The sequence below is a fragment of the Rhinatrema bivittatum genome, chromosome 16 (assembly GCF_901001135.1).
Source record: "Rhinatrema bivittatum chromosome 16, aRhiBiv1.1, whole genome shotgun sequence".
NCBI classification, from domain to species: Eukaryota; Metazoa; Chordata; class Amphibia; order Gymnophiona; family Rhinatrematidae; genus Rhinatrema; species Rhinatrema bivittatum.
Window position 1 is genome coordinate 45802077 of NC_042630.1, and position 14697 is coordinate 45816773.

General features: G+C 43.8%; 2 protein-coding genes across 2 annotated transcripts; both read right to left on the reverse strand.

Moving 5' to 3' along the window:
• Positions 1-7363: 7363 nt before the first annotated feature.
• LOC115077602 (olfactory receptor 5B21-like) lies at positions 7364-8287 on the reverse strand. The gene has a single exon (XM_029579899.1). It carries the CDS (start codon positions 8285-8287, stop codon positions 7364-7366), a length of 924 nt encoding a protein of 307 aa, XP_029435759.1.
• A 5160-nt stretch (positions 8288-13447) lies between these two features.
• LOC115077603 (olfactory receptor 5B21-like) lies at positions 13448-14350 on the reverse strand. The gene has a single exon (XM_029579900.1). It carries the CDS (start codon positions 14348-14350, stop codon positions 13448-13450), a length of 903 nt encoding a protein of 300 aa, XP_029435760.1.
• Between the last annotated feature and the right edge of the window lie 347 nt (positions 14351-14697).

Here is a 14697-nt window from a genome sequence, read left to right on the forward strand (position 1 = left end):
GGGTGGGGGAAGGGTCACCAGATTGAGCCACGAGGCCCTCACATGAGCTTTTTTTTTTTTTTTTTCTTTAACAGCTTGACCACATTCCCGGATAACTTCAACCTCCTGCTTCTCACTCTGTACATGGACAAATAACTTATTTAAGAACATAAGAACATAAGAAATTGCCATAAGAAATTTGAGTAACTATAAATGTTGGAGTTAGCCAAACAAGTTATTTAGGTTTCACAACTACACCCCAGAATGTCCCTGAAATGCTCCACCATTATCTGTCTAAATTATAGCAGGTCAAGCTAAATTTAGATGGATAAGTGCCTGTAATATTCAAAATAGGTATTTATCTGTATAACTCAAATGTTATCCAGATAAATGGCTTTCAATATCAAGCTCACTTTCTCACTGGTCAAGAAACAGGACTTGCTATCTCTTTGGATAGAAAACATGACCACTTGCCCTCTCCTGTCCTGGAGTTCAGAGACCCTGCAGTCTCCTGCTGCCTCTCTCCAGCTCCTACATTGACTTTTCTCTTCAGGATATGTTAAGCCAAAGGTGGACCCTTGGGCCGAGGTGGGGTTGACGCTATGCACAGGGCGAGCCCCACAGGTCCCCACCATCAACAGGCAGAGCTGGCTGGAGCTTCTCCAATACCAGCCCTAATTCCCCGCAGGTTGGTGCCTTGGGTACCGGAGCCAGCTGGTCTTAGGTGGGCCTCCATCCAAAGTCTCATAAGCAATGCGAGAATCAGCCAGCAGCGGTGACTGAGACTGGAGAACAAGTCCAGATGAGGCAGAGTCTTGGAGACTCAGACACCAAGGAGAACTGGGAGCAGGACAGAAGGCACCAGAGTAAGGGCAGATAGTTGGCAAGGAGGAGTGGCAAAACAGGCATGGATCAAACCAGGAGTCAAGCCAGGCATCAAGCAGAAGCATGGTCAGACGAAGCAGGAGTCAATACCAAAGAATCAGTCCAAGGGTACAAACAGGAGGCAAAGGAACAAGTAGGAATAGGAACCAGGAACAACCACAAGAACCAGGAACCAGGAACGAGCAATGAGCACACGAACAATCGTGGAGACCTGTTGGCAGGGAACAAGTGGCTGGGCCCTGCCTTTTATACAGAGGCCCAGAGACGTCACTGAAAAGGGCCAGCAGCCTTAGCATGTTGCAAGCCCTTTAAATAGTCTAGAAAAGTGTGTGCGTGCACCTGGCGAGCTAGATACGAGGAGAGGACGGCTGTGGAGTCTCCGCCATACTTCGAAGTTGTCGACAGGCAGGGCCGCAGAGAGGAGGGCAGCACCAGAGGAGCTGGAGCTCATCCCTGCAGGGTGGCAAAAAGGGGTGAGGAAGGTTGGTTGCAGGTTCCATGGCCGACTGACGCAACAGGATGCTTATAATTTTGGACTGATGACCCTCCCTTTAGGGAATGGCCTTTTCTATAAATCATAATAGCCACCAATACCCCTTAAACATCCCATTGCTAGAATGCTCCTGTTATTTAATCTATAATAAATCCTCGCCAGCTCCAGAAATAAAAATGTTCCCTAAGACGGTAACTTTCAAATGGGTGCATGGGCGCCCATTGACAAGAGTGCATCAGCGCCCACCCAGGGATGCAACCATTTTAAACCTCTCCCCCATTTGTCCCTGACAGTTTCATTTCTCCCCTCCCATGACATAGCACCTTCCTCCCCTTCCTTCTACTTGCTGGACCTAACCCAGTTGCATTGTGGGTCTAGCAGTCCCTTCATCCCAGACACGTAGGCTCCTAATTCATAAGGTATAAGGAGAACGTCCATGCTATGCACCTACACTTCTCAGTTGCTGGTAGGGTGTGCATGCACAGCCCATCTGTCCCCCACAGAGAGACACCATCCACTGTGCTAAGAGCACTGTATGTATTAACAAGGGATGTGTGCAGTAAGGGTGCACCACCGAGGACAAATATCAGGAGCTATATTAAAAACTGAGAACAAACAACTCAAAACAGAGACAGCAATGCAATTAAAAAAACATCAAACACAGAACATGACTAGCATAACCATCGACTGTATATTTATTTTGAATCTTTTCAAATCAGCTCCCTCTAGGTTTTCCACAATGAGGACAGGAGAGGGCTCTTTTCTGAATTAAAAGGAGGATCACCCCAAGCTTTCTCACTCCATGGATCTCTACCAGAAACTGGAGTCTCTTCTGTTTGAGTTGGGTTTGGGAGTGGAAAGAAAGGATGAGACTGTAGGGAGTCATGGGGGAGGAGGGCTGAAACTTCTGGGGTCAAGCGTGGGGGATGAGGGATGAGAGTCCTGGGTTCCTATTGGGCAGTGAAGATTGAAGGAGGGATGAAGCTGCTGGGGTCATGCAGGGGGGATGAGGGCTGAGAGTCCTGGGTTCCTATTGGGCAGTGAAGATTGAAGGAGGGATGAAGCTGCTGGGGTCATGCAGGGGGATGAGGGCTGAGAGTCCTGGGTTCCTATTGGGCAGGGAAGATTGAAGGAGGGATGAAGCTGCTGGGGTCATGCAGGGGGGATGAGGAATGAGAATCCTGGGTTCCTATTGGACAGGGAAGATTGAAGGAGGGATGAAGCTGCTGGAGTCATGCAGGGGGGATGAGGGATGAGAATCCTGGGTTCCTATTGGGCAGGGAAGATTGGAGGAGGGATGAAGCTGCTGGAGTCATGAGGGGGATGAGGAATGAGAGTACTGGGTTCCTATTGGGCAGGGAAGATTGAAGGAGGGATGAAGCTGCTGGGGTCATGCAGGGGGATGAGGGCTGAGAATCCTGGGTTCCTATTGGGCAGGGAAGATTGAAGGAGGGATGAAGCTGCTGGGGTCATGCAAGGGGGATGAGGAATGAGAGTCCTGGGTTCCTATTGGGCAGGGAAGATTGAAGGAGGGATGAAGCTGCTGGAGTCATGCAGGGGGGATGAGGGATGAGAATCCTGGGTTCCTATTGGGCAGGGAAGATTGGAGGAGGGATGAAGCTGCTGGGGTCATGCAGGGGGGATGAGGAATGAGAGTACTGGGTTCCTATTGGGCAGGGAAGATTGAAGGAGGGATGAAGCTGCTGGGGTCCTGCAGGGGGGATGAGGGCTGAGAGTACTGGGTTCCTATTGGGCAGGGAAGATTGAAGGAGGGATGAAGCTGCTGGGGTCATGCAGGGGGATGAGAGATGAGACTGCTGGGACTGATCAAGGCCAGAGGAGGGCTGAGAGTGCTGGGTTGGGCAGGAGGATGAGATGGATGCTTGTGCTAGATGTGGGAGTTAACATACAATCTTTATTCTTCTGAGGCTGCCCTTAAGTTTATGGGTGCATTGCACTATGCACCTGCAAGCACATTTCTAAGGGGAAACTCCTCACAGAGCTTTTTTTTATTTTGTTCACCACCTGGATAACATTTGACAGGTGGGATAGAAAGTTTTAATAAATGGAAATAAATGAATGAAATGGAGCATCCTTTTGGAAATTGGTGATCGGTGGGGGATGTGGATCCTTCTGTGCCCGCATGCTTTGCTCCTGCTTTGGAGAAAGGGCAACGTGTGCACATCAAGGTGATGGAGGGGAATTCCAAAATGAGATTCCCAAGCACGCTTTACTCTGCCTTCCCCTGGCCGCATCTGGGCTGCACTGTGTCATAGAGCGTGCATACTATCTGCTGCACACAGGGCACAATTTAAACAAAAATGGTTTACACAGATAAGCAAAATTCAACAGAAGAGCTGGAACTATCTCACAATGATATAAGTAAAAAACAGCAAGCAGAGAGAATTATCAAGGCACTGGCTTCATATGTAGTATGAGCAGATTTGCAGGCTTTTGTACTACAAATAAAAATGTTCCCTTAATGAGCAGCTATTGTGGATGCAGAGCGCGTTCTGTGATTGGCCGTGAGACTATGGCAATTCTGTGTATTGAGGATCACCAGCTACAACAGTTAAAGCATTACAGCTTGTCCAAAATGCTGCTGCAAGGAGCAGAGCTAAGGGAACATATAACCCTGGTCCTTTCATGGTTAAATGGTTACCCGTTCACTTCGGTATTACATTTAAAATCCTAATTTTGATTCATAAGGCCATTCAGTGCAGGGGCTACAGAATCTTTTAGATCTTCTCCAAAGCTTTACCTGTCATCTCAGAATTTAAGATCATTTGGCCAGAATCTGCTTGATGTGAAGTCAATAAAGTTAAGTGCGTTTGGCTGAGCTGAGGGATAGGACCTTTTCCATCGCTGACCTGATACCTTTTACAGTGGAGAATAGAGCCTTTTAAGAAACAGTTCAAGACCTTTTTATTTAGACAGGCTTTTAAATAGGACAGTTTGCACTGGACTGGGAGCAGTTGTTGTGTTATTGTTGTTGTGTTTCAGTTGTGATGTTGCTCCCTTTATCAGTTTTATGTGATCTGTTAATGTTGTTAGGTTTTATTTTGCATTTATTATGAATGTTTTACTTTGTATATAAGAACATAAGAACATAAGAAATTGCCATGCTGGGTCAGACTAAGGGTCCATCAAGCCCAGCATCTTGTTTCCAACAGAGGCCAAACCAGGCCACAAGAAACTGGCAAGTACCCAAACACTAAGAAGATCCCATGCTATTGATGCAATTAATAGCAATGGCTATTCCCTAAGTAAACTTGATTAATAGCAGTTAATATACATCTCCTCCAAGAAATTATCCAAACCTTTTTTGAACCCAGCTACACTAACTGCACTAATCATGTCCTCTGGCAACAAATTCCAAAGCTTTATTGTGCATTGAGTGAAAAATAATTTTCTCCAATTAGTCTTAAATGTGCTACTTGCTAACTTCATGGAATCCCCCCTAGTCCTTCTATTATCTGAAAATGTAAATAACCGATTCACATCTACTCATTCATGACCTCTCATGATCTTAAAGACCTCTATCATATCCCCCCTCAGCCGTCTCTTCTCCAAGCTGAACAGCCCTAACCTCTTCAGTCTTTCCTCATAGGGGAGCTGTTCCATCCCCTTTGCCATTTTGGTTGCCCTTCTCTGTACCTTCTCCATCACAACTTTTTTTTTTTTTTTTTTGAGATGTGGCTACCAGAATTGTACACAGAATTCAAGGTGCAGTCTCACCATGGATCAATACAGAGGCATTATGACATTTTCCGTTTTATTAACCATTCCCTTCCTAATAATTCCTAACATTCTGTTTGCTATTTTGACTGCTGCAGCACACTGAGTGTATAAATTACCTCACCTTGTAAAGGTACTTCTCTGCATATATGGGACACAAGGATATTACACAGAATTTAGTAGAAGCAAATATAAATTTATTATTGCATATCCTTGGGAGATACAGACCACCAGACCTACAACACAGGTAGAACATTAACGCCTGTCTCTCTCCTAGTATATCGTGAGGGCTGTGTTTTATAGGTTTAAACAGTACAGAGATGCCTTATGAGCCTATGATGATAATCACTTATGCAGTATGACATAGTTAAATAAGATAAACTAAAAACTATTTTAACCTGAAACCTCTCCACCCACGTGAAGGCCCCTTGCTTTTGCCAGATGTGTGCCGCTTCTTCTGAGGTGCTTTGTCCTGTCAATATGTCAGTCTTTTCATTCTCATGGGGCAGTGGGAAACTGATTTCAGTTAGGCCCCTCAATTGGAGACAGCAGTCTGAAAATGTGGCCTGAGAATGTGGCCTCAGCCATTTTCCATCTGTAACCTCATGACCTTCTAGCATGGGCTTTGCAGAGCCTAAATGTATTCTAGATGTCTTAAGATTTTTTCTATTGCCAGAGTTGCAGGCAGGCCACAGACAATGAAGGCTTCTGGTAATGAACCAAAGTCTGAGCAATAGTCTCCATATTAGCCTGCCCATGTATCATGAGCCGACAATTTTAAAGTATTATCCACTATGATGCCTAGAGCTTTTTTCTGGGTGGTAGCTCCTAATATGGAACCTAACATTGTGTAACTACAGCAAGGGTTATTTTTCCCTATATGCAACACCTAGCACTTGTCCACATTACATTTCATCTGCCACTTAGATGCCCAATCTTCCAGTCTTGCAAGGTCCTCCTGTGATGTATCACAATCCGCTTGTGATTTAACTACTCTGAATAATTTTGTATCATCCACAAATTTGATAACCTCACTCGTCGTATTCCTTTCCAGATCATTTATATATAATTTGAAAAGCCCCGGTCCAAGTACAGATCCCTGAGGCACTCCACTGTTTACCCTTTTCCACTGAGAAAATTGACCATTTAATCCTACTCTCTGTTTCTTGTCTTTTAACCAGTTTGTAATCCACGAAAGGACATCGCCTCCTATCCCATGACTTTTTAGTTTTCTTAGAAGACTCTCATGAGGGACTTTGTCAAACGCCTTCTGAAAATCCAAATACACTACTTCTATCGGTTCACCTTTATCCACTTGTTTATTTGTTAGGCAAGACTTCCCTTGGATAAATCCATGTTGACTGTGTTCTATTAAATCATGTCTTTCTATATGCTCTATGATTTTGATCTTGAGAATAGTTTCCACTATTTTTCCCAGCACTGAAGTCAGGCTCACTGGTCTATAGTTAGCCGGATGGCCCCTGGATCCCTTTTTAAATATTGGGGTTACATTGGCCTCCCTCCAGTCTTCAGGTACAATGGATGATTTTAATGATAGGTTACAAATTTTAACTAATAGATCAGAAATTTCATTTTTTAGTTCCTTCAGTACCCTAGGATGCATACCATCTGGTCCAGGTGATTTGCTACTCTTAGAATGTTGGATATTACAGTTCATAAATGAATAAATACATAATAAGGAGTATCAGCAAGTCAGGAAAACTATAATCATTAATGAGAGAAATCACTGGTCTTGTAAAGATGACCCAGTCTTGTATTAGATGGATTGTCCAGAAAACTATGAAAAAAATAAAACTTAAAAAATGTTTTTTTGTACAAATAAAACTCCAACACTAATGTTTTGGCAATCCTGCATCAGGGGGAACAAAGTAAGTGAAAAGTTAACTGGATAAGGTGCACAGGTCTGCATCTCTCACCATCTCACGGAGTTTGAAACAGGTTACCATCCTCTTTGAACTCTGTGAGATTGTGACAGATCTGAATATGGGCACCTTATTCAGTATGTGCTCCACCTGATGCAGGACTGCAGAAACATTAGCTGGGGTCAGGGTTTTTTTGCATGAAAAAAATGTAAACATTAACAGTGTTTGTTCTTTTCAGAGTTTTATGAACAATCATCTAACTCATTTGTGTTGAATGATGGAGAAGACTGAGTTGTCTTTACAAGGCCACCTTACACAGATAAAAACATGTCTACTCACATCAATTTTTTTTTTTACAAACATTCCTGCTCCATTATTCCAGAAGCTACTTCCCTATGAGTTTCCTTAATGCATTTTTTATCTCCATGTTCCTCAGACTGTAAATGATTGGATTCAGCATGGGAGTGACGGTAGTGTACACCACCGACAGGAATTTACCCTGTTCCTGGGAGTATGTCGAGGTGGGTCTCAGATACATACAGAACACTGACAAATAAAACATGGAAACAACAGTGAGGTGGGAGGAGCAGGTGGAGAAAGCTTTACGCTTCCCCTCTGCAGAGCGGATCCTCAGGATTGCTGAGATGATGTAGATGTAAGATGTAAGAGTCACAAGGAAGGCAGGCACAGCCATGAAAGCAGATTCAACAAACACTAAGCTTTGCGTGGTGGCTGTGTCAGTGCAGGAAAGCTTTAACAGTGGCAAGAGATCACAGAAGAGGTGATTAATTTGGTTGGAATCACAGAATGAAAGGCGAGTGATAGAAGCTGTTACTGCCATAGAGTTCAGAAATCCAGTGATCCAGGAGGTTACGGCCAGCAGGACACAGACTCTGTGATTCATGATGAGCAAATAGTGTAAGGGGTCACAGACTGCCACATAGCGGTCATAAGCCATGGTGGTAAGAAGGAAGGCTTCAGTACAGGCATGGCCCATGAAGAAAAACAACTGCAAAATGCACCCAACATAGGAAATGGTCTTATCCCCTGAGTGGAAGATCTCCAGCAGTTTTGGGGTGACGGTGGAGGTGCAGCAAATGTCTGTGAGTGCCAGGTTACTGAGGAAGAAGTACATGGGGGTGTGCAGGCAGGGGTCAGCACGGGTCACTGTGATAATCACAAGGTTCCCCAGCAGGGTGATCAGGTAGATGAGCAGGAAGACCAGGAAGAGGGGAACCTGCAGCTGGGGATTATCAGAAAGTCCCAGAATAAGGAATTCTCTCACCGTCGTCATGTTTTCCATGTCCATTGGGTTCATCTCTCCTATCAAGGTTAAAAGTTAAAATCTGAAATGTGTACATTAAGTAAACTTCCTTACAATTTGTTTCCCTTCCTGAGGATCAGGCCAGCAGCCCTGGGAGTCCTGGGTGATGATCCTTCCACTGAGCTCTGTGGCCTAGTCCTCAGTGTCCCTGAACCTTACAGATGTTGCAATGAAGGGCCAGCAGTGAGTGTCTCTCATCTGCATCTTTTCAGCTGTCACGCTTGGCCGTGCAATGTGAAACACCACTAGCGGTGAGCATACAATTGTAATAACACTTGCATTCTAAATGCCTCATGAGCCTCTGTCCTGCATGCTGTTTAGAGAGACTGTGGTGCACATAAAAGGGATTGTTAATGTTTGTTACACTGGGAATGACAAATGCAAGTATTATTGCCATTGTATGTTTGCTCCTGAGGAAGCAGCTTCATCTCTGTGGCTGGCATTGGTTGCTCTCCTGTTAACTGGGAGATATCCCCCTTCCCTTCAGATCTAGATAGAGCTTCACCAAATATTAACGGGAAAGAGCTCCAACCTGTCACCTTCTTTGGGATCCAGGACAAACCACTTGTAGGGGATTTCCTGACTCCTGAACCATTTTACACCCCTGATATTCTGTTCTCTCCCACACTGCTGATGCCTGTGCTGGAAGACAAGTGGGTGGGAATTTGCAACATTTACTTATTTCTTTAAAAACATTTAGGAATCCCTCAAAGCGATATACAATCAATATCATAATACACTTCAGTTACAATAAAACTAAAAGAGAACAGAACAAAAATCTGCACACATAATTAAAATACTTAAAATAATTGAAATGTTGAGAGTGTATGTGCTGTGTCCCTCACCTATCAGCCCAGGTTAGCCCCTTCAGTCACCTTTATTTACTGCTGCTGCTCACCAGCTGTCTTTTCAGAGCTCTTTGAAACTTCATATCTCGTTCTTCTCTTAGCACCCCAGGAAACTCATTCCACAACTTCAGAATTGCTTTTGTAAAAGATTTTTCTTGTAACAAATTTTTCTAAAAGCTTTTACTGGTGGTAACTGCAGCTGTGATTTCTGATTCGATCTTTGCTCCCTCCCACTGATACACCACTGAATTATGTGATCATCCTTACTGCTATTCCCTCATAATGTTTCTGAGAATTATCAAAATATGGAAATTTCAAATACACAACTTACCCGAGAGAGAAAAAGAGTCAGAGATTAGAGATGAAGGTGAGTGAGAGAATCGCTAAGGCAGGGCATCCCAAACCTGTCCTGGGAACCCCATAGCCCATCAGGTTTTCAGGATATCCACAATGAATATGCATGAGATAGATCTGCATACACTAAAGACCCAGCATATGCAAATATGTCATGTATATTCATTGTGGATATCCTGAAAATCTGACAGGCTGTGAAACCCTGCACTAACATAAAGGTCACACACACAGAGTTAGTGACAGAGCCGGGGATTAGAACTGAGGCACATGGAGATAAAGTGATTCCCCTGAGGTCACACACACATAGTAAGTGACAGAGCCGGGGATTAGAGCTGAGGCACAGGTTGATAAAGTGACTCCCCTGAAGTCACACACACATAGTAAGTGACAGAGCCGGGGATTAGAACTGAGGCACATGGAGATAAAGTGATTCCCCTGAAGTCACACACACATAGTAAGTGACAGAGCCGGGGATTAGAGCTGAGGCACAGGGAGATAAAGTGACTCCCCTGAAGTCACACACACATAGTAAGTGACAGAGCCGGGGATTAGAACTGAGGCACAGGGAGATAAAGTGATTCCCCTGAGGTCACACACACAGAGTTAGTGACAGAGCCGGGGATTAGAACTGAGGCACATGGAGATAAAGTGATTCCCCTGAGGTCACACACAGAGAGTCAGTGACAGAGCCGGGGATTAGAAGTGAGGCACAGGTTGATAAAGTGACTCCCCTGAAGTCACACACACATAGTAAGTGAAAGAGCCAGGGATTAGAGCTGAGGCACAGGGAGATACAGTGACTCCCCTGAGGGTCAAACAAGCAAAGGTAGAATGTTGATTAGAACTCACAAGTTCATAATATTTTGAGTTCACCACTTTATCACCAGTGCAAACAATATATTGTATTGTATGTGTTATTCACTTACATAGTTGCATATTAATCAGATTAATTTTCATCTGTTGTTTGTCTGATGAGGAAAGCTTTTGTAAATTATGTATTTTAATAACGTTTGGAAAACAAAAAGGATAGATGCCTAGGTCTTTTTCAAATCTTTATTGGAGTAGAGATGTGTTTAAAATATACAGCTGCTGCCTCAGGGGCTTAAATGCTCATTGGACTCAAATTTGTTAAGATGGTTTCAAATTCATAAACCACTATTCTTAATAAATGATCCGCAGTGGTAATAAATCTTGTCTCATTCGGACCCGATCGTAATTTGATGAAATTGAATCATCTCATTGCGCCTTGCGCTCCACCATCGGATATATGGTCTCAACTCTTTTCAAGAGTAGATGATTCAATTTACTAAGAATAGTGGTTTATGAATTTAAACCACCTTAACAAATTTGAGTCCAATGAGTGTTTAAGCCCCTGAGGCAGCAGCTGTATATTTTAAACATGTCTCTACTCCAATAATGATTTGAAAAAGACCTAGGCATCTATCCTTTTTGTTTTCCTAATTGCTTTTTTAGATCGCCTACCTTCATGTTTCTTGGGTCCATCCCTTTTAATAACATTTGTAAATTGTTTTGAAGAAAGCATGTTTACATTACTAATGTATTTACTGCTGTCTGTCATCCATTTTGAACACAGAAACTCCTTGTAAAAGCAGAATAGAAATGCCTTTTTAAGTTAAAGAAAATTTAATTTCTGAAAGTGTAATACTCACTGTTCCCCTTGAAAACACAGCGCTTCTCTGTTTAGAGAGAAGGGATCCTTCCTAAACCTTCATGATTAGAAGGAATAGAGAGCGAGGAAAGAATGCTTTTCTTTTCTATCTTGCAGAGGGTCTGGAGAAGATGTCCTGATGAAGGGTACACAGCCTCTGTCCCCTGGTGTCCCTTCAAACAGGCTCCGTCTTACCCCTGTCACATCAGATCTGTGCAGCTCCTCTCCATCAAAGTTCATAGATTCAGTCAAGATAAACCCATCTTACATTCTCTGTGAAAAATATATTTGTGATCTCTTTTGGCTGCTCTTGACTAGGAGGGTCTGAATAAAGCTGTATAAGTTGCATCTGATGATAGAGCGCAGCTCACAGAAAGGCATTAAAGTTGCACGTTACAGGATGGCTGCCTCCTCTCCTCCAATAGGGATCAGGCAAGGGCAGCTCGGGTGTCTTAAATGCTTTGGGAAGAGGACGCAGAGAGAAAAGTGTTTATGTCCATCTGGGAAATCAAGAAGTCCATCAAACAATTAAGGGAAGTTTTCTGCTCTGTGCCTGAGTTGCCTGAAAAGTTTAGTGTTACATAGAAACAGAGAAACATGGAAACAGAGAAATGACAGCTAAAAAGGACCAAATGATCCACCCCCATCTGCCCAGCAAGCTTATGCTTATGCCAGTATCTGCTGCACTGTGCTTATCAGTTTCCCAGACTGTAAAAGTAAGGGCCCTCAGATGCTTTTCAATCCAATTTCCCTTAACTTTTCTGGTGGAAGCAGAGAGCATTGTTGGAGTTGCATCAAAAGTTTCAGGCTTTGCGGTAGATTTTAATAGACATGCATTCGCGTCCATGTGCATGCACTATCTGGTGCGCACAAATGGGCATGCAATTTTATAACATGCGTGTGCAGGCGTGTGCATGTTATAAAATCAGGAGTCAGTGCATGCAAGGGGGTGCACAATTGTGCACCTTGCGTGCACTGAGCCTGCGCCAAACCAGGCTGCCTTCCCCCGTTCCCTCCTAAGCCGCTCTGAAATCAGATCGGCCTAGGAGGGAACTTCCCTACCCCCCCCACCACACCTTCCCCCTACCTTCCCTGCCCTTCTCCCCTACATTTTTCTTCTTTTAACTTTTGTTTTAAAACTTACTTTAGCCCTGGGGCTGAAGTAAGTTGCGTGCGCCGGCCAACTGCCGGCACGTGATCCCTGGCACAGCGGCAAATGGCCACTGTGCCGGGAGCCACTGACCCTGTCCGACCCCGCCCCCTCCCTGCCCCTTTTTGTATGCCCTAGGACTTATACGCGTCCTGAGGCATTACGTGCGTCGCTGGGCCTTTTTAAAAAAGGCCCGGCACACGTAACCTTTTGAAAATCTGCCCCTTAGATTTAAGGGTAGTAAAGGCCACATTGGCAAGTTATTCCCATGTTTATTTGTTCCTCAAACCGTAAAAGTCAGTGAGGTGAATTTTCAAAGAGTTTCTCGCATTATAAGACCCATATAAGTGAGTATCTGGGCTGAGTATGAGCAACTTGTATTTTAAAACAGCTCAATTACATGCGTATATGCACATGCATGAGCCACCCGTGGAGAAAAGGGGCGGAGTTAGAGCATCTGGAGCAGGGCCATCATTTACATTTGTAAATTCCAATTTTAAATCCCATGCCCGCAGTGTGTATATATTTACTTCTGCTCTTGATGATGTGCAAGTCTGAAAAAATTCATTTTAGGCCTAAAATGCCAGGGTGAGGGGTCTGGATAAACAGGAAGGATTGTAGGAAGGAAAACCAGAGGGGTCTGGATGACAAACTGGTGGACAAATTGGGCAAACTGGCTATTTCCTTCATACGTGTTTTAAAAAAATGCTTAGCTGCGTGTTTTAAAGCCAAAAAATTAAGAACATAAGAACTTAAGAAATTGCCATGCTGAATCAGACCAAAGGTCCATCAAGCCCAGCATCCTGTTTCCAACAGAGGCCAATCCAGGCCTCAAGAACCTGGCAATTACCCAAATATCAAGAAGATCCCATGCTACTGATGCCAGTAATATCAGAGGCCATTCCCTAAGTCAGCTTGATTAATAGCAGGTAATGGACTTCTCCTCCTAGAACTTATCCAAACCCAAGGTCCAAGGGCCCCAACGTGGGATGTGCACTGTAATCCACTCTGAAGTGTCTAAAAGGCAGAATATAAATCAAATACACAAATAAATAAATAAATATATGTACACACATTCATAAAATATAATTTGGTTCACAGGATAAGCCAAGTGCTCCCATAAACTACTTCCCTATCACTTTCCTCAATGCATTTTTTACCTCCTTATTCCTCAGACTATAAATGATGGGGTTCAGCATGGGGATGAAAGCTTTGTAAAGCACAGACATGATTTTACCCTTCTCCAGGGAATATGTTGAGTTGGGTCTCAGGTACATGAAGAAGAGTGACAGATAATACAGGGAGACAACAGTGAGGTGAGAGGAGCAGGTAAAGAAAGCTTTGCGCTTCCCCTCCACAGAGTGGATTCTCAGGATGGCTGCGATGATGTATTTGTAAGATGTAAGAGTCACTAGGAAGACAGGCACTGATATCAATGCACCTTCAACAAATAATACAGTTTCAGGACCAGCTGTGTCAGAGCAGGATAGTTTTAACAGTGGCATGAGGTCACAGAAGATGTGGTTGATCATATTAGAGTCACAAAATGAAAGTCGGGTGACAGAAGCCGTGATTGTCCCAGAATTCAGAAAACCGATCATCCAGGAGGTGGTCGCCAGCAGGACACAGAGTCTCTGACTCATGATGATGGAATAGTGCAAGGGGTCACAAACTGCTGTATATCGGTCATAAGCCATGGCAGTGAGAAGAAAAGCCTCAACAGAGGTGGAACCCAAGAAGAAAAACAACTGCACAAAGCATCTAGAATAGGTAATGGTCTTGTTCTCTAACAGGAAGATCTCCAGCAATTTTGGGACAATGGTGGAGCTGTAGCAGATATCTGTGAGAGAGAGGTTACTGAGGAAGAAGTACATGGGGGTGTGCAGGCGGGGGTCAGCACAGGTCACTGTGATAATCACAAGGTTCCCCAGCAGGAAGACCAGGAAGAGTGGAATCTGCAGCTGGGGATTATCAGAAAGTCCCAGAATAATAAATTCTGTCACCATCGTCATATTTTTGACATCCATTGAGGCCATTTCTCTATCCTGGGAGTATAAAAAGAAATGATAAATGTTATGTATGTTAAGTACAGATGTCAGTGAATTTTACAGATGCTGCAATGTATGGCCAGCAATGAAAGTTGATGATCTGCACCTCACCAGGTGTCACATAAATCTCATAGCCAGTGTGTTGGCCTTTCATTGCATTGGGAGAGAAGGGGAGATTATGCAAAGTATTCTGTTATTAGAAGTCTTATCCTATTTTGTAACTGGTTTGAAAATTGTGTCTAGCATTGAAATTAGTTAAAAGCAAACCAAGCAAGCATTTAGTCAGAGAGGGTTAGAATGATTTCAGATGTGAATGTTCAGTGACT